Raw genomic sequence first — 19124 nt, forward strand, 5'->3', positions numbered from 1 at the left:
CCTGACGTTTCACCTGCATCTATGGCAAGCATCCTCAGAGGTTGAGAAGGTCTTTGGCCACATCATGAGGAGACAGCAAAGCCTAGAGAAGACAATTATGCTGGGGAAAGTAGAAAGTGAAAGGAAGAGGGGCCGACCAAGGGCAAGATGGATGGATGGCATCCTTGAAGTGTCTGGACTGACCTTGAAGGAGCTGGGGGTGGTGACGGCGGACAGGGAGCTCTGGCGTGGGCTGGTCCATGAGGTCACGAAGAGTCGGAGGCGACTGAACGAAGGAACAACAACAAGAGGTTAGGCTTAGGGTACGGTTCAGGGTTAGGGAAAGGGTTTCCCCATGAAAGAACTCTTACATGCCTTCTATATGATCTGTCTCAGGCTTGGCTTGCATTAGCCAAGTCTCTCTTGCGCAAATTGCGCTCCCAAAGAAGCGATGCGTCCCCTCGGTTGCGCTCGGAGCTTCCGGACCCAGCAATCCTCCTATTACGGGGCCAGGGCTGCGCGGAGTGCCAGAGCTGAGCAGGGCAGCTGGGGACGAGGCGGGTGTTGTCCTGCCCGGGCAGAGCCCGCTTTCCCGGGGGAGGAGCGGAGCGGCGTTGCCCTTCTTTGGGCTTCTTTCTGTCTTCCTTTCTCCACCGGGGAAGTGCGGGTCCCTCCCCTTCCGGCGGGCGGCAAAGATGATGTCCGGCTCGGGGCTGTGTGAGGCTCCGGGGGACGAGGTGGTGGAGATCCGCCTGGGCGAGCGTCGCTTCCCGGCGAGGAAGCGCCTGCTTCTGGAGCAGAGCGACTTCTTCGGGGCGCTCTTCCGCTCGGGGATGCGGGAGGCGGCGGCGGCGGGGCTGCGCCTGCGCGGAGGGCTGAGCGCGCGCGGCCTGGAGCTGGTCCTCGACTTCATCCACTGCGGACGGGTGCCTCTCGAGGAGGAGGATGAAGAAGGCGAGGAGGAGGGCTCCCTGGCACTGGAGGAGCTCGTGGAAGCCGCCTGCTACTTGCAAGTCACGCCGCTGCTGCGCCTGCTGGCCTCCGGGCTGCGCCTGCCCAACTGCCTGCGCCTCCTCCGCCTGGCCCAGCACTACGGCCTGCGCGAGCTGAGAGAGGCGGCGCTGGCCTTCATGGCGGCCCGATTCCACGCCCTACTCCGCCGCGCGGAACTTTTGCCCAGCGCCTTGCAGCAGCAGCTCCGGGAGAGGCGCCTGGCGGGAGCGACTCCTGCTTTGATCGCCCTGGGTCGCTTCGCCGGGCAAAGCCACGCCAGTCCGAACCCCGAGGAGGCCTCGCTCTGCTCCGCGCTGCGCTACGATGAAAGCGCCCGGCGCTGGCTACCTCTTCCCGGGGCGCTCCCCGCCGCGCTGGGCAATGTGCGCGGATATGGCGCCGCCCTGCTGGACAACTACCTCTTCCTGGCCGGAGGGTACCGCCTCACCGCCAGCCAGGAGATCGCCGCCGCCCACTGCTACAACCCCAGCCTCCACGAGTGGAGCCCCGTGGCCTCCATGAACCAGAAGAGGTAACGCCTCCTTCTCCACTCTCCCTAATGCCTCCACCCCTATAGACAGTCCCCCTTGTGGTGGTGACCCCCAACCATCACATTATTTTCCTTGCTACTTCACAACTGTAATTTTGCTACTGTTATGAATCATAATATATATATGTATATCTGTTTCACCATTGCCTTACCACCAGTTACTTTCAGTCGGACAATGAATTCTACGAACAGAAAGATGGAGTAGCTATGGGGAGCCCTCTCAGCCCGGTCATAGCTAACTTCTACATGGAACACTTTGAAGAACAAGCCCTGGAGACAGCAACCAAAAAGCCCACCATACGGTTCAGATATGTAGATGACACCTTCACCATTTGGAGCCATGGAGAAGAAGAACTCAACAGGTTCCTGGACCATCTTAACAGCATCCACCCAAACATCCAATTCACCATGGAAAAGGAAAATGAAGGAAGACTGCCTTTCCTAGATGTCCTAGTCATCCGCAAACCAGATCAACAATTGGGTCACACCGTTTACAGAAAACCCACACACAGAGATAGATATCTACATAAAAACTCCAACCATCACCCAAGTCAAAAAAGAAGCACCATCAAAGCCTTGGCAGACCGTGCAAAAAGAATCTGCGAACCCCACCTTCTCCAAGATGAACTGAACCACCTCAACTGGGCTCTCCAGGCCAATGGATACTCCACCTCAGACATCAGAAGAGCTGCAAGACCAAGAACAAGCCACGAGAGTCAAGATGAAGATCCACCCAGAGGAAAAGTGTTCCTGCCATACATCAAGGGAACCACTGACCGCACAGGGAAGCTGATGAGGAAACACAACATACAAACAATCTACAAACCCACCAAGAAAATCCAACAAATACTACGTTCAGCAAAGGACAAGAGGGATCCTCTCACCTCTGCAGGAGTTTACCGTGTACCATACAGCTGTGGACAAGTCTACATAGGGACCACCAAACGCAGCATCGCCCAGACACGCATCAAGGAACATGAAAGGCACTGCAGACTACTCCAACCAGAGAAGTCAGCCATAGCAGAGAACCTGATGAACGAGCCTGGACACAGCATATTATTTGAGAACACAGAAATGCTGGACCACACCAACAACCACCATGTCAGACTACACAGAGAAGGCACTGAAATCCACAAGCATGTGGACAATTTCAACAGAAAGGAAAAAACCATGAAAATGAACAAAATCTGGCTACCAGTATTAAAAAACTCTAAAATTACAACAGCAAAACAGCAGGGAGGAAACAACCAGGCACATCTTAACACCTCTCAACAAAAGATTTTCCCAGGCTCAGCCAGGCCTTCAAATGCTAATGAAGGTGGTCAGTTGAAACATTCACACCTAGCTCCAGCAGAGAAGAGCTCTTTGCCCCACCCCAGCCATTCCGCAGATATATAAACCCATTGTCCTAATTCCAACAGACCTCACTACCTCTGAGGATGCTTGCCATAGATGCAGGCGAAATGTCAGGAGAAATGCCTCTAGAACATGGCCCTATAGCCCAAAAAAACCCCACAAGAACCTAGTGATTCCAGCCATGAAAGCCTTCGACAATATATGTAGGATGTTTGCATCTGATATCTGATATGTAGGATGTTCACTGGACCAGATTTGGCACAAATATTCAATATGTCCGAATTTGAATACAGGTAGGATTGGGAAAGGGGATTAATTTTGTGATTTGGGAGCTGTAGTTCCTTGGATTTATACAGTATAAACCCCATTTTCCTAGTTCCAACAGACCGCACAAGCTCTGAGGATGCTTGTCATAGATGCAGGTGAAACGTCAGGAGAGAATGCTTTTAGAACAACGTTTCTCAACCTGGGGTCGGGACCCCTGGTGGGGTCATGACAGGGTGTCAGAGGGGTTGCCAAAGACCATCAGAAAACGCAGTATGTGAGACCTTTGGCCCAATTCTCTGGTTGGTAGGGTTCAGACTGCTATAAATCCCAGCAACTATAATTCCCAAATGTCAAGGTCTATTTCCCCCAAACTCCACCAGTGTTCACGTTGGGCGTATTGTGTATTCATGCTAAGTTTGGTCCAGATCCATCATTGTTTGAGTCCACAGTGCTCCCTGGTTGTAGGTGAACTACAACTCCAAACTCAAGGACAATGCCCACCAAACCCTTCCAGTATTTTCTTTTGGTCGTGGGAGTTCGGTGTGCCAAGTTTGGTTCAATTCCATCGTTGGTGGGGTTCAGAATGCTCTTTTGTTGTAGGTGAACTATAAATTCCAGCAACTATAACTCCCAAATGTCAAAGGTCTATTTTCCCCCAAACTCCACCAATGCTCACATTTGGGCATATTGAGTACTCCTGCTAAGTTTGGTCCAGATCCATCATTGTTTGAGTCCACAGTGCTCCCTGGTTGTAGGTGAACTACAACTCCAAAACTCAAGGACAATGCCCACCAAACCTTTCCAGTATTTTCTCTTTGTCGTGGGAGTTCGGTGTGCCAAGTTTGGTTCAATTCCATCGTTGGTGGAGTTCAGAATGCTCTTTGATTGTAGCTGAACTATATCTGTGGAATGTCCAGGGTGAGAGAGAGAACTCTTGTCTGTTGGTGTAGTATTACTTTTTTTAAAAAAAATTAAGTTACAATGTACTATGTGTAGAAATCATGTAAGACTATATATTAACTTTTTATACAATATATCTTACTGGTTTTATTTTCTCCATCTTTGTTTGGATGTTTGTTTTTAAGAATGAATAAGAAGAATATACCATAGCCATGGAGCCCTCAGTAGTGCAGTGGGTTAAAGCGCTGAGCTGCTGAGCTTGTTGACCAAAAGATCGCAGGTTCGAATCCGGGAAGTGGCATGAGCTTCCGCTATCAGCCCCAGCTACTCCCAACCTAGCAGTTCGAAAACATGCAAATGTGAGTAGATCAATACTCTGGCGGGAAGGTAACGGCGCTCCATGCAGTCACGCCGGCCACATGACCTTGGAGGTGTCTGCGGACAACGCTGGCTCTTTGGCTTAGAAATGGAAATGAGCACCACATCCCAGAGTCGGACACGACTGGACTTCATGTCAGGAGACAACCTTTACCTCTTTACCTTTTTACCATAGCCATAGCAGAGCACCTGATGAACCAGCCTGGACACAGCATATTATCTGAGAACACAGAAATCTTGGACCACTCTCACAACCACCATGTCAGACTACACAGAGAAGCCAGTGAAATCCACAAGCATGTGGACAATTTCAACAGAAAGGAAGAAACCAAGCCAGAACTTGAAACTGCAAAGTCATTAAATGCTAATCAAGTTGGCCAGTCACAACATTCACACCTACCTCAAACAGACAAGAGTTCTTTCTCTCATCCTGGACATTTCACAGATATACAGGGTGCCTTTTTTCAAAACTTAATAAAACCCATTGTATGAATCAGATTTTTTTTATTATAATGTAGGCACATACCTAAAGTTTTGTTTTACATAGTTTTGAAGACCAAATTAGGTAGGTGACGTTCCCCATTCTCCATACACTGAGTAAACCAATTTCTGGCATTTGTCATGACTCTTGCCAGCATAGCAGGCGTTATGTTGGCAATTTCTTCCTGGATGTTGGTCTTCAAATCTCGTATGGGTTTTTTTTTTTAATCCCGTGTTTATGTGAACCTGTGTCTTTAAGAGGAATGTGACCTTGTCCAGCCCAGGCTGTAACCCTATACACAAGACCTTATGACTTGTGTGGGTTCAATTTCAATTTGTTGTCCCTCATCCAGATCGTTAGGATTATGATAGAGAAAGATAAAATTGCTTACCACCAATAAGTTTCTGCAGACATACAATTGAATTTACTTTCCTATTCTAAGCCAACAGAGAATTCTTTGCCCTTTCCTGTGTGGCGATATTTTACAACTATATTTTGCAAGTATAATTGTGACACCTCTCAGTTTGTCTCCTCCAAGACAAACATGTTCCAGTACCTTCATTCAACACTAGATTATTGGGCATCTTTATTGCCTTCTTCTGAGGCCAAACTACTGTGTATCATGTTTATCTTTTTGTCACTCTGCAATCAGAAAATTCTTTTCATATTTACTATTGTCAAAACAAGTATTCCCCATCCTCTAGGTGTACATTCTTTTAATTTTGCTGTTATTGTTTTTTTGCCTAAACATTAAACTTTGTATATGACTCTACATTTTTATAATGTAGGCATACATAGTTTTACGTAGTTTTGAATATCAAATTAGGTAGGTGACATCCCCCATTCTCCATACACTGAGTAAACCGATTTCTGGCATTTGTCATGACTCTTGCCAGCATAGCAGGCATTATGTTGGCAATTTTTTCCTGGATGTTGGTCTTCAAATCTTGTAGGGTCCTTGGACAGTTCACATAAACACGGGATTTCAAAAAACCCCATAGAAAAATATCACAAGGGGCCAAATCTGGAGAGTGGACCGGCCACTCCAAATCCCCCCTAATTGAGATGAGGTGCTCTGGGAAGTGTTCCCTCAAAACAGCCATCGATGCTCTTGAAGTGTGTGCAGTTGCACCATCTTGTTGGAACCAAATGTCCCCTAAATCCAACCCATCTAGCCGTGGGAAAAAAATCCTTTAACATGTTTACATACCGGTCCGAATTCACTGTCACTGTGACTTCATTTTCCTCAAAGAACCAGGGACCAATAATTCCAGCTGAGGAAATTGCACACTACACTGTGATTTTAGGTGAATGTAAAGGCCTTTGATGCAATTCTCGAGGATTGTTGTCAAACCAATAGCACATGTTTTGTTTGTTGATGGATCCGCGCAAATAAAAATGGGCTTCATCGCTAAAAAAAAACAATAGCGTTCTCAGGAACGACTTCGAGAAGAACCTCACATGCGTTCCTCCGAGAACTGAAGTTACGTTCAGAAAGTTCCTGCACAATCGCCATCTTGTAAGGATGGAAATGAAGATCATCATGAAAAATTCTCCTCACAGAACGATCGGAAAGTCTAAGGGCAGACACATGTTTGCGCGCAGAATGCCGTGGTGATTGCAACATTGAAGCTCTCACTGCCTCAATGTTCTCAGGTGATCTAATGGACCGAGACACTCCAGTTCTTTGTCTTGTTGCACTTGCAGTTTGTCTGAATGTAGTGACCCATGTCACAATTGATTTCCGGTCAATGGGGCTAAATTAAAGCGATTCTGAAAGGTGTGCTGGGTTGCGATAACAGAACATCCACTCAAAAAGTAGGCCTCAACAGCAAAAGCACCCTCCTCACTGTTCCAACGCATGATGGTGACTGAACTGTGTCAGGACAAAACTTTATATTCCCGTCTCTCGAACGAGACCACTAGCGCTCCTCTACGTCTTCAACCGACTGAATGGCACACATTTTAAAAAAGGAAGTTATGCTGCCGCACCCTGTATATATATATAAAATCTTGGTCCGTGCTTCACTTTCTTTATTTTATCACTTTTTCCAATTGCTTCTTTAGCACCTTTAGTAGTTACTTTTAGACTTTCCACACACCCCGCACTGAATTAAGTTAAAAGACTACGTGATCAGGCGTATCATATTTCTGCGAACAGCAAAAAGACTGGCAAAAGAGCTACATATAATTTTCAATTATGTAGTGATAAGGCCCCATGATCTATATATAAAACTTCATCCTTTTATTAGGAGTAATATTTTTCCTATATAAATGTGCAGATGGTAATTTTTGTTGGTCAATTTTTTGTTTTTAATTGAAATTTCTTGTTAGTGATTTATTATTGCTCTTGACTTCAACTCTCAAAATCTCTTTATCTGTAGATCTAATTTCAAACTCTTGGCCGTGAGTGGGAAACTGTATGCCATTGGTGGGCAGTCCCTCTCCAGTGTTGAATGTTACGACCCAGAACATGACTGGTGGAACTTTGTGGCATCATTGCCAACCCCGCTTGTGGAGTTCTCAGCCTGTGAATGCAAGGACAAGATCTACGTCATGGGAGGCTACACTACCAGAGGTGAGATGGGGACTAGGAAGGAACTGCTTTTAAAAAACCAGTTTATGACTTTAACACAGGCATCAAGGCTGAATGAAAACAGTTTACACTGGAATTTATTAGCATTGTTAATATCGTGTAATTATTGTGACGCCATCAACACAAATCAAACAGTAAACATACGTTGGAAAGTTGGAAAGCTTCTCTTCTCCCACCTTGGTTATGGATCCCGACAAGGCATGAAGTAATGGCATTAAATGAACCTATAAAAGTGGTTCCCAACCTTTTTTATTATTATTATTACCAGGGACCACTTTGACCAGGGACCACTCCAACATTAGTACCAAAATGGTTACAAATAAGTTTTTGATCAACTTTGGTTATTTGGGGTGCTGATTCAAAAAATTGCATTGGATAGACCACATCAGCTCTAGTTTCTGATTCAGAACATATGCCATCTAGTAGTTGTCATCTCCTTGCCCTCAGAAAACCATATTTAATAATCTAGAGCTGATGTGGTCTATGCAATGCAATTTTCTGAATCAGTACCCCAAATAACCCCAAGAACAGGCCTAGAAACAACAACACCAACGCACCCCCACTTCCAGGCACCACATGGAATGGCTTCGCTCAGGAGGAGAGAGGAGGAGGAGAAGCAGCAGTCAGGAGGCTTGTTGTCATACCTATATTGAAATATGTTGAATGAAACAAGAAAGGAGTCTCATGGACAAATTGTTCTTCAGACTACCTGATTTATAACAAGTAATCTCCTCTTACGGAAGGCAGATGTACAAGCTGGTATGTTTCACCCTTTGATGGCGAAAATCAATACAGTAAGTTTATTGAAAATACTTGATTTAAATGGGAGACAAAATTTAAAGAAAGATGGAACTCCTTTGCCGTTAATAGTTGGACAGAAAAGAAAGCAATTGTAAGGAAAGCTTAGAGGAAAAATGATGCTGGGGAAAATGGAAGGAAAAAGGAAGAGGGGCCGACCAAGGGCAAGATGGATGGATGGCATCCTTGAAGTGACTGGCTTGACTTTGAAGAAGCTGGGGGTGGTGATGGCCAACAGGGAGCTCTGGCATGGGCTGGTCCATGAGGTCACAAAGAGTCGGAAACAACTGAATGAATGAACAACAACATATAAATAAAAATGTAATGTTGATTTGTGGGATTAACATAACTCAAAAAACTGCTGGACGAATTGACACCAAATTTGGACACAAAACACCTATCAGGCCAACAAGTGACCAATACTGATGAAAACACTGAAAAACACAGCAGAAGAGACTTAAAAAGCCATATATATATATATATATATATATATATATATATATATATATATATATATTACAGTGCACGTGCAAAACCACACACATATACACATACACATATATGCGCAAACACATATATACACATATACACACACACACAAAACACATATACACAGACGGGCCACAGCAACGCATGGCAGGGAACGGCTAGTCTTGGATAAGTAGCTTGTGTTGTGTGTGTGTGTTTTGTTTACTATTTTTACACATTAATTAGATGCGATAATGGGAGAGAAAACCCTCAAGTTTGTTTACGTTTTTGTGAGACTGTAACCAAGAAGTTGGTTACAGATGAACACTTTTCACTATACAAAGAAGCTGAATGCAGTTCTCTGAATTACACATTTACTCTATCTTGCAGGTCGGAATTTGAATATCTTACAGTACTGTCCCATCTCTGACATCTGGACTAACTTTGAACAGTGTGATATCCACATCCGCAAGCAGCAGATGCTCTCTCTGGAGGACACTATCTACATTGTTGGAGGATGCATCCATGAACTGGGATCAGAGAAAAAATCTAACCAGAATGAGGACATGTTAACTGTCCAGTCCTATAATATTACCACTCGAGAATGGCTCTACCTCAAAGAAAATACATCAAAATCGGGTCTTAATTTGACTTGCACTCTGCACAATGATGGGATTTATATATTGACTAGAGATGTCACTTTGTTCACAAGCTTGGAGCACCGGGTTTTTCTTAAGTATAATATATTCACAGACAGTTGGGAATCAGTTAGGCACTTTCCAATTTTTGGACAAAACATGTTGGTCTGTTCTATCTATTTGCCAAATCTGAGCTGAATGTTAATGGACACTTTTCACCATTGCACAATATGTAATCATTTCTTAGGAGATTTCATTTAAGAGTCTTCACCCTAGGAGTTGTTATCTGTTCCAGATGTTGTATGTCCTGATTGTTGTTCATATTGTCTCTTTAATTCTATGCTAATGGCATCTATGGTGCTTTGCATGAAACTGCCTCCATGGAGCGTCTAGTTGGCAACAGTGAGTGAGGCAACAAAAAGAGAGAGAGAGGCAAGAGGCAACGTGCACAAAGACAGCTCCGTGTATTTCAATTTTGCTTTAGTTTAGTTTGCTGGTGACGAGTAAAGGGCCATAATTATGGTTTAGTGAAGCATGGGCAGGGGCTTAGTGTGTGCTAGGGCCAAATATGCTGCTGTTATGCCTACTGTGGCATTTGAGAGAATATATTTCTGAACTATAGTAGCTTTAATATTTTGTTTCACTGTCTTGTCATAACAGTCAAAGTGGCCTTTGCTGGTTTTCCTGCATTCTCTTTCTGAACACAACAAATGGCTGTTCTGTTATTTTGAGATTGGATATGAGAAATAAAAATACATAAATAAAATGAGCAAATACTATATAGGAAAGCCTCTTAAACCCGGGGGCCTGGCCCTATTTGAGGTCCTGTAATTAAATCTATGGATCACTACTGGTGACTCCTGTTGCTCCCCCATCACTGCTGCTGTTGCTTTTCCTTCTACAAAGAACCAGCAAAATGATGGAGAACCAAGCAGCCAGCTCACCAGGTAGCCAAGCAAGGGAGACTCTCTCGACCCCCTCCACTAAGTGAAAAGGAGATGGGGTGGGAAAGTAATGGGGAGGAAGATGGAGCAACATAGGAGAGGAGGATAGGGAGCTGGAAGGGGGGATCAGTTGTGTCTGGAAGCAAAGAGCTGAGAGCTCAAGGAAGAGCGTGCAAAGTTTTGGCAGGGCTCTACCCACCCCTCCTTCATGACATTATTTATTTATTATTATTTATTTACAGTATTTATACTGTAAATAAATACTGCGGTAGCCTTACTCACCCCTGGGGGGACTCAAAGTGGTTTACACATAAATAATGGCAAGATTCAATGCCTTACGTCAGGCACCGATACGATGCCAATACAAACAATTACAATAGTAAAACCACAATTGAACATAAATCACAATTAAAACAATACATCAACAAGCATTAAAACCATAAAAAAGTCTTGTCAGTCAAATCGCCGTTCCAGTCAATGTCCCTCTAAAATGCTACATACATCTACTGTCCGAAGGCCTGGTCCCAGAACCATGATTTTAATTTTTTTCCTAAAAGCCAGGAGGGAGGGAGCGGATCTTACCTCATTTGGGAGTGTGTTCCATAGGTGGGGGGCCACCGCCAAGAAGGCCCTGTCTCCTGTCCCCACCAGATGCATTTGTGCTGTTGACGGGAGCAAGAGCAGGGCCTCCCCAGATGATCTTAGATTACGAGGTGGGATGTAGGGGTGGATCCGTTCGGAGAAGTCAGCTGGGCCAGAACCGTATAGGTCAAAACTAGCACTTTGAATTGGGCTCGGAAATGGACTGGCAGCCAGTGGAGCTGCCATAGCAGGGGGGTGGTATGCTCCCTGTATGTCGATTAGTACAGTGGTTCTCAACCTGTGGGTCCCCAGGTATTTTGGCTTACAACTCCCAGAAATCCCAGTAAATTTACCAGCTGTTAGGATTTCTGGGAGTTGAAGGCCAAAACATCTCGGGACCCACAGGTTGAGAACCACTGCATTAGTACCTTCCTTCTTTACGGGCTTCCTTGAAGGGCAAGATGCCCATCTGGAAAGTCAACCTGCCTTTATAGCAAACCTTGCAAATGCAATAGCTTGTTTTTAGATTCCACCTAAACATTAGGAAAGACTTTCTGATAGTAAGAACTGTTCAACTGTGAGATACGATTCCTTGGATAGCTCCCTCTTTCGAGATTTTTAAGCATAGGTTGGCTGGTCCTCTGTTGAGAGGGCTTTCACTGGGTGTTCCTGCCAGATAGAAATGGGATTAGAAAGGAGGGCCTTTGGGGTCTCTTCCAACTCTAGATTTCTGTGATTCTATGAGACCCTGATGGGGAAAAGAGGGAAGTGGGTACGGGTCCATTTCAGGCACCTGGCACACTCTGTAATCTGGGACCTTTTAAAATGAGATATGGACCCCAAAAACACTCCATTATGGTCCTCCAATTCAGGAGAACCAACAGAGTATGTTCTGCCACTGAGGCTGTGAACCAAGCATTCCAGCGTGGAATGAAAAATGTTGCTGTAAAATATTCAACCAAGATGCAATTCTTTATGTAAAAAATTGAAAAGCACATCCACCTCATTAATATGCAAATTGGATTTCATTTTTGATAACTGGTAAAATTATATGTATACCAAAGAATTGTTCTTATTATGTCTATGATGTTAATAAAAACAGGCTTCAATTAATTCAGTCTCAAAAGTTTTTTCTAAATGTGCTATATTTTCTGTAAAAGTGTGGGTCCTTCCAGAACCTTAACTTTTATTGCTTTTATTGCTTTTATGTTGTTTTATACTGTTAACTTTTTTTTATCTATTACATTTTATGTATACTGATTTGTTGTAAACCGCCTGGAGTTGCCAATTGGCTGAGAAAGGCGGTATACAAATACAGTAAACAAACAAACAAACAAACAAACAAACAAATAAACTGTCATAGAGGCCCCAAGGGAGCTGGAAGTAAGGTTTGATCTTTCTTCTCAAGTAAATCATGAAGTTTTCTTTTTTACCGTCTTTGAAAACACACACACCCTGCACCAATAGACCAGTTTCGAAAATGGGATTCAAATCAAGTTTTGTTCATGTGACAGAAAGAGACTAATGTCCCAAGAGGTATGTATGTTATACATCTAACAAAACAGACTGGTATTACACGAGAGGTACATTTAAGCTAGGGATGGAGTTGTTGAGCTTTCCGTGTGTTGTTGAATTTGATCTTCCCACCACTCCTAGTCAGAGTAGTCATTAATGGGGGATTTTGAGTTTAAGTTTTCAAGATAGACAACTACTGTTCGCTCAGCAATAGAGGAAGGCACGTTGAAGTTTTATTTTTTATAGTGTCTGGGTGGACGGCACAGCTGGTGTTTCCATAGCTGGTAAGTTGCTCCTCAGGAGCTTGTTGAGTGCCGTTCCATGGTGCCAATGTAGGCACCATGGAACAGCACTGCCAGGTAGAGGTTTTCAACTCCATCATAATTCTGCAACTCCACTAGGGACAGTGTTGGTACTGGATGACTAGATCTTTTGATTCAAATTGTTAGACTTGTCTTGCAAGGTGACATTAGATTTTGGAAAATGTCCATCTCCATAGCCATTTGGGAAATGGGATTCTTAACCATTTGGGAAAACCACTGGCCACAGGAAATATATACAGCAGAGTTTCAGAAGTGTTCCTTGAAGTTGCCCAAAAAACATCTACTCTTCCTTAAAATAAATTTGCCTTTAAATCATGCTCTCAAGAGACGGTCTTTTTAAAGGTAACATAGTTGGCTTACTCACAAAACTTAATATATGCAACATAAAGCTACTTTGCGTCATCTAGGGCATCTTCTAAACCAGTGGTTCTCAACCTTCCTAACGCTGCGACCCCTTAATACAGTTCCTCGTGTTGTAGTGACCCCCAACCATCAAATTGTTTTCATTGCTACTTCACAACAGTACTTTTGCTATTATCCGTAATGTAAATATCTGATATGGAGGATGTATTTTCATTCACTGTACCAAATTTTTCACGAATACCTGATACGCCCAAGTTTGAATACTGCTGCGGTGGGGGTTATGGTTAGGGTTTATTTTGTCATTTGGCAGTTGTAGTTGCTGGGATTTATAGTTCACCTACAATCAAAGAGCATTCCAAACTCCACCAAGGTTGGAGTTGAACCAAACTTGGCACACAGAACTCCCATGACCAACAGAAAATATTGGAAGGGTTTGGTAGGCATTGACCTTGAGTTTGGGAGTTGTAGTTCACCTACATCCAGAGAGCACTGTGGACTCAAACAATGATGATCTGGACCAATCTTGGCACAAATACTCAATATGCCCAAAATGTGGCAATCAAGAAATTAGACGCTTCAAAAACACCAGGCCCTGATGGATTTACGGCCGCATACTACAAAACATTTGAAAAAGAATTGACACCTAAATTGAAAAGACTAATGAATCAGGCATTGGAAACTCAAAGTATCCCAAGCACATGGAAACAAGCAAAAATAATCATGATACATAAAGAAGGGACTGACAAAACGGATGTAAAGAACTATCGCCCGATTTCACTGCTCAATATAGACTACAAAATATATGCAAGCATAATTGCCGAAAGGCTAAAAGATTTTCTTAAAGAATGGATCCAAGAAGAGCAAGCAGGCTTTCTCCCGCATCGTCAAATTAAAGATAACATCAGAACAGTTGTCAACATCATAGAATACTATGAGAAAAACATTGACAAAGAGACTAACTGGACGCAGAAAAGGCTTTCGATCGGATTAATTGGGAGTTCTTCCTGGCTCTAGTGAGAGAACTGGACATGGGATACCACTTCATTAACTCAATAAAAGCAATCTACTCCACACAAGTAGCCAAAATATGTGTAAATGGATGTACAACAGACAATATACAAATAAAACAAGGCACCCGTCAAGGATGCCCACTGTCCCCACTCCTATTTATAATGTCCCTGGAGATACTTCTAAATAACATCAGAAAAGACGACAGACTTAAAGGAGCCAAAATAAGGAAGCACTCATTTAAACTAAGAGCATTCGCGGACGATGTAATTTGTATAATTGAAAATCCGCTAGACAATTGGGAATTATGGATAAACAAAATTGAAGAATTCGGAACAGTGGCAGGATTAACAATTAATAAAAAGAAAACAAAATGGTTGACAAAAAATGTCTCCAAGGAACGACAAAAAACATTGGAAGAGAGAAGTGGGATACAAGCAACAGACAAAATAAAATACCTCGGCATAATCTTGACAGCAAAAAACTCACAGTTACTAAAGAATAACTACGACACAAAGTGGAAAGAGATTAGTAACGATCTGGCGAAGTGGAAACACCTGAACCTTTCTATGCTAGGGAGAATATCAGCGATTAAAATGTCAATACTACCCAAACTACTTTTCTTATTTCAAGTCATCCCAATAATCAGAAATGCACAAGTGATTAAGAATTGGAATAAAGAAATCTCTAGATTCGTGTGGCGTGGAAAGAAACCAAGAATAAAATTTACAAGCTTGATTGAAAATAAAGAAAAAGGCGGATTAGGACTTCCTGACTTTCAAACGTACCACGATGCTTGCGGTTTAATCTGGGTAAAAGAATGGGCCAACTTACAAAATCCCAAAATCCTGGCACTAGAAGGACACGACCTACGCAGTGGCTGGCACGCGTATATATGGTACGACAAGAAAAAAATCGAGAAGAACTTTGGCAACCACTTCATTAGGTCGTCGCTTATCAAAATTTGGGAAAAGTATAAAAACAAACTATATCAAAAAACACCTCTATGGATCTCCCCACTAGAGGCCACCCAAAGACGTGAATTGGGGTGGGAAAGCTGGCCCAGATACAAAGACATCTTAAAGAAAGATAGAGAAGGATTCAAGCTCAAAACACTAGACGAGATTAGAACAACATTCAGTGAAACCACATGGTTTCAACATAGACAAATGTGCGAGGCATTCAATAAAGATAAAAGAAAAGGCTTCGACAATAGAGAAAACCAATGGGAAAGAATAATGGCAACGAGGACAAAAGGAATCACAAAACTATATAAAATCCTATTAAACTGGAAAACAGCGAGAAACAGCGTGGAAAGCTACACTACAAAATGGACAGGCATTGTCGGCCATACTATTGATACAGGGCAATGGGAAAAAATATGGAAGATAAAATTAAAATGGACCAACTCCTATTGTTTAAGAGAAAATTGGATCAAAATGTTCTTCCAATGGTATTTAACACCTAGTAAGCTGGCCAAGTATTACAAAAATGTACCGGAAAAATGCTGGAAGTGCAAAGAAAAAAAAGGCACCTTCCCACACCTCTGGTGGACTTGCGAAAAGGTTAAAAAATTTTGGACGGAAATTCATAGAATAACAACTGAGGTACTGGAACTGAAATTAGAAAAGAAAGCGGAATACTACCTGCTAGGAATACTTGACTTCGAAATAGATATAAATAAAGACAAGCTCTTCTTCCACATGGCTACAGCAGCAAGACTAGTGCTAGCAGGTATATGGAAAAGTGAGGAGATTCCAAAGTTAGATGATTGGAGACTAAAACTAATGGACATAATGAATATGGACACACTGACGCAACATATAAGATTCAAACAAACAGCAGGAGGAAGCAAAACAGACTGGTCTCCAATCAAGAAATACCTAGATGGAAAGTAAGGACAGAACCGGCGAACGAGAGGAAATAAAAAAGAAGACGGAAAGCCAACACAGACGAAACACTATTACTAACGCACTATCGGGGAAACAATGAGTAAATAAACAAGAACACATAATATTAACGCACCCCACGTCCCACTCTCCCACTCACATGCACACCCCGTCTACCTACCCCCACCTACCTCTAGATAAGATATCCCCCTCTCCCCCCCGATCCCCCCCCCAACCCTACCCCTCCCCATCAGTAGTTAGGGACCCTGCCCACCCCCATCTCCCCCCCCTTACCCTACCAACCCCTCCCAGCTTTTAAGATACAACCTTTACGTCAATGATTAACACCCTATTGATGTATTGTTACTAAAAACTCTTAATAAAAATTAATTAAAAAAAATATGCCCAAAATGTGAACACTGGTGGAGTTTGAGGAAAATAGACCTTGACATTTGGAAGTTGTAGTTGCTGGGATTTATAGTTCACCTGCAATCAAAGAGCCACTTGAACCTCACCAATGAAAGAATTGGACCAAATTTCCCACATGACCAACAGAAAATACTGTGTTTTGTGATGGTCTTTGGCGACCCCTCTGACACCCCCTCACGACCCCTCCAGGGGTCCCGACCCCCAGGTTGAGAAACACTGTTCTAAACTGTACTGTTCTTGCAGTCTTCTAAAGGCACACAGATGGCTTCTACTCTCTCTAAGAGTCTAGACCAGGGGTCCTCAAACTTTTTAAACAGAGGACCAGGTCACAGTCACTCAAACTGTTGGAGGGCCAAATTATAATTTGAAAAAAACAAGAATGAATTCCTATGCACACTGCACATCTCTTATTTGTAGTGCAAAAAACACTTTAAAACAATACAATAATTAAAATGAAGAACAATTTTAACAAATGCAAACATTCGTATTTCAATGGGAAGTGTGGGTCTGCTTTTGGCTGATGAGATAGGAATGTTGTTGTTGTTGTGTGCCTTCAAGTTGTTTCAGACTTAGGTTGACCTTGAGCAAGGGCCGGGTAAATTACCTTGGAGGGCCGTATCTGGCCCACGGGCCTTAGTTTGGGAACCCCTGGTCTAAAGGCTTCTACAAACTAAAATGGAGCCTTGAGTTCTGAACATGGCCAGTTCTGATCACATTGTCTGCAGCATCTTCCACAACAAAGAGGTTAGGTAAAATTGCTAACCAATACACACATACAACACAGTAAGTAATTATATACATAACAAATAACTAGTGGAGGCTTAAGAAGGTTGCTATTTTCAGCATTAGAGGCACCTTCTTTTTAAGTGGGACAGTGATGCTTGACCCATTTGAGAAGCCAAGGAAAGTGTATCTGCTCTTCACTGTTGGTATTTGGAGCAGAGAGGGAGATAGATGAGTGACTGGGCAAATTGGATGGCTGACTGGAAAGCCAACAGTACTAGGATTGTGAAGTTAGGATATAGGTAATCACAAATAAATATATATTCTTCTCAAACTACAGAGTGTTTTTAAAATGATGGACCAATTTCAAAGTGGTAATGTACTACGGGAAAAGGAAAAGGACAGTTGGGTTCACTGCTCAGATTTAATATGCATATACACAAGCGAAGTGAGAGTGAAAAGATGTAGCTCTCTGGATGTTTTAGCACAATCCAACAATATTTGGAGGTCAACATGTTCACATTGGCTACAAAACAAACTGGGAACTATGTATTTTATACCTTTTCTCAAAGTATAGTGGCCTCAATCCAACTTGTCTTCAGTGTAGTGCAGAAATCGGCATGTGGATCTATGATAAACTAAGGCTTATCACTCCTAATATAATCTAATGCAGGGGTGATCAAAGTATGACCCTCCAATTGTTTTTGAACTGCAACACCCATTTATCCTAGCCAAGATTCAATGACAAGGAATGCTAGAAGTACGTAGCAGCCTAAAAATGGAAGGTTATCCCTGGCCTAATGATATCACTGGCCTAGGCTTAAGAAAAACATAATTTAGAGCATTCACAGCCTTCACTTACCTGCCAGGTATATTAACAATGTGATCTTCCTCTTGCACAGGTAGGCTGAGAGAGTATGGCTATGTAAGGAAGTCATTTGGTTAGGATTACCAGCATCAATCATAAGAACATCAACATCAACAACAATATAGTCAAGTAGTAACAAGACAGGTCTTCCAGGAACTGGAATTCAACGGTAGTGTATTTGATTTGCATACCAAAATCCTTGGTTCAATTCTTGAATCCACAACATGCAAGTGTGAAGAAGAGCAAACCACTGACCACCTGCTGCAATGCAACCTGAGCCCTGCCACATGCACAATGGAGGACCTTCTTGCAGCAACACCAGAAGCACTCCAAGTAGCCAGATACTGGTCAAAGGACATTTAATCAACTACCAAGCTTGCAAATTCTGTGTTTTGTCTGTCTGTTTGTTTTGTTTTTGTTAAAAATGTAATACAAATTTCTGGTTGCTGATGACACGATAAATAAAATAAATAATTACTGAGATTTATAGTTACCTACAATAAAAAAGTATTGTAGGTAACCTACAATCAGGCCCGTAGCCAGGATTTCGTTTCGGGGGGGGGGGGGGGGGCTGAATTTTTTTCAGGGGGGTTTCAGGGGGGCTGAGTTTCGGGGGGGGGGGGGGGGGGGGCTGAGTCTGAGTGAAAGAGGGTCTAGGCTAGCAAACCTTTTGTATCATTACCCCAATACCCCCATGCATATGGGATATATTGAGTATGGTGATCAGATCATGATATGAATAAACATAACAGTTTAAATAATGCACCAGTAAGGCCTTTTCGTGAACCACCATGAGAATTTCGGGGGGAACTGAAGCCCCCCGAGCCCCCCCCCCCAGCTACATGCCTGCCTACAATAGAATTGGGCCAAACTTCCCACACAGAACCCCCATGACCAATAGACAATACTGTGTTTTCTGTTGGTCTTTGGCGACCCCTCTGACACCCCCTCATACCCCCCTAGGGGTCCTGACCCCCAGGTTGAGAGACACTCTTAAGGCATGCTTTTAGACTCGATGTACTTCCCACTGGTAGAGAACAGAGATCAGTCCTACAGCACTGTGGAACAAGTCGGAG

The 19124-nt window shown here is 43.2% G+C and overlaps 1 protein-coding gene across 1 annotated transcript; it reads left to right on the forward strand.

Annotated features, from left to right (window-relative positions):
• The first annotated feature begins 491 nt into the window (after positions 1-491).
• On the forward strand, positions 492-12043 carry KLHL42 (kelch like family member 42). The gene is made up of 3 exons (XM_060778100.2): positions 492-1504; positions 7289-7482; positions 9157-12043. Exons 1-3 carry the CDS (start codon positions 675-677, stop codon positions 9600-9602), a joined length of 1470 nt encoding a protein of 489 aa, XP_060634083.2. The 5' UTR covers positions 492-674; the 3' UTR covers positions 9603-12043.
• Positions 12044-19124: the final 7081 nt, after the last annotated feature.

This window comes from Anolis sagrei, chromosome 5, assembly GCF_037176765.1.
Source record: "Anolis sagrei isolate rAnoSag1 chromosome 5, rAnoSag1.mat, whole genome shotgun sequence".
Classification (NCBI taxonomy): domain Eukaryota; kingdom Metazoa; phylum Chordata; class Lepidosauria; order Squamata; family Dactyloidae; genus Anolis; species Anolis sagrei.

Coding starts and splice junctions, on each gene's coding strand:
- KLHL42 (XM_060778100.2), top strand. CDS start 675: ATGATGTCCGGCTCGGGGCTGTGTGAGGCTCCGGGGGACGAGGTGGTG. Junction 1,505..7,288: donor GCCTCCATGAACCAGAAGAG/GTAACGCCTCCT, acceptor CTTTATCTGTAG/ATCTAATTTCAAACTCTTGG. Junction 7,483..9,156: donor GGGAGGCTACACTACCAGAG/GTGAGATGGGGA, acceptor TCTATCTTGCAG/GTCGGAATTTGAATATCTTA.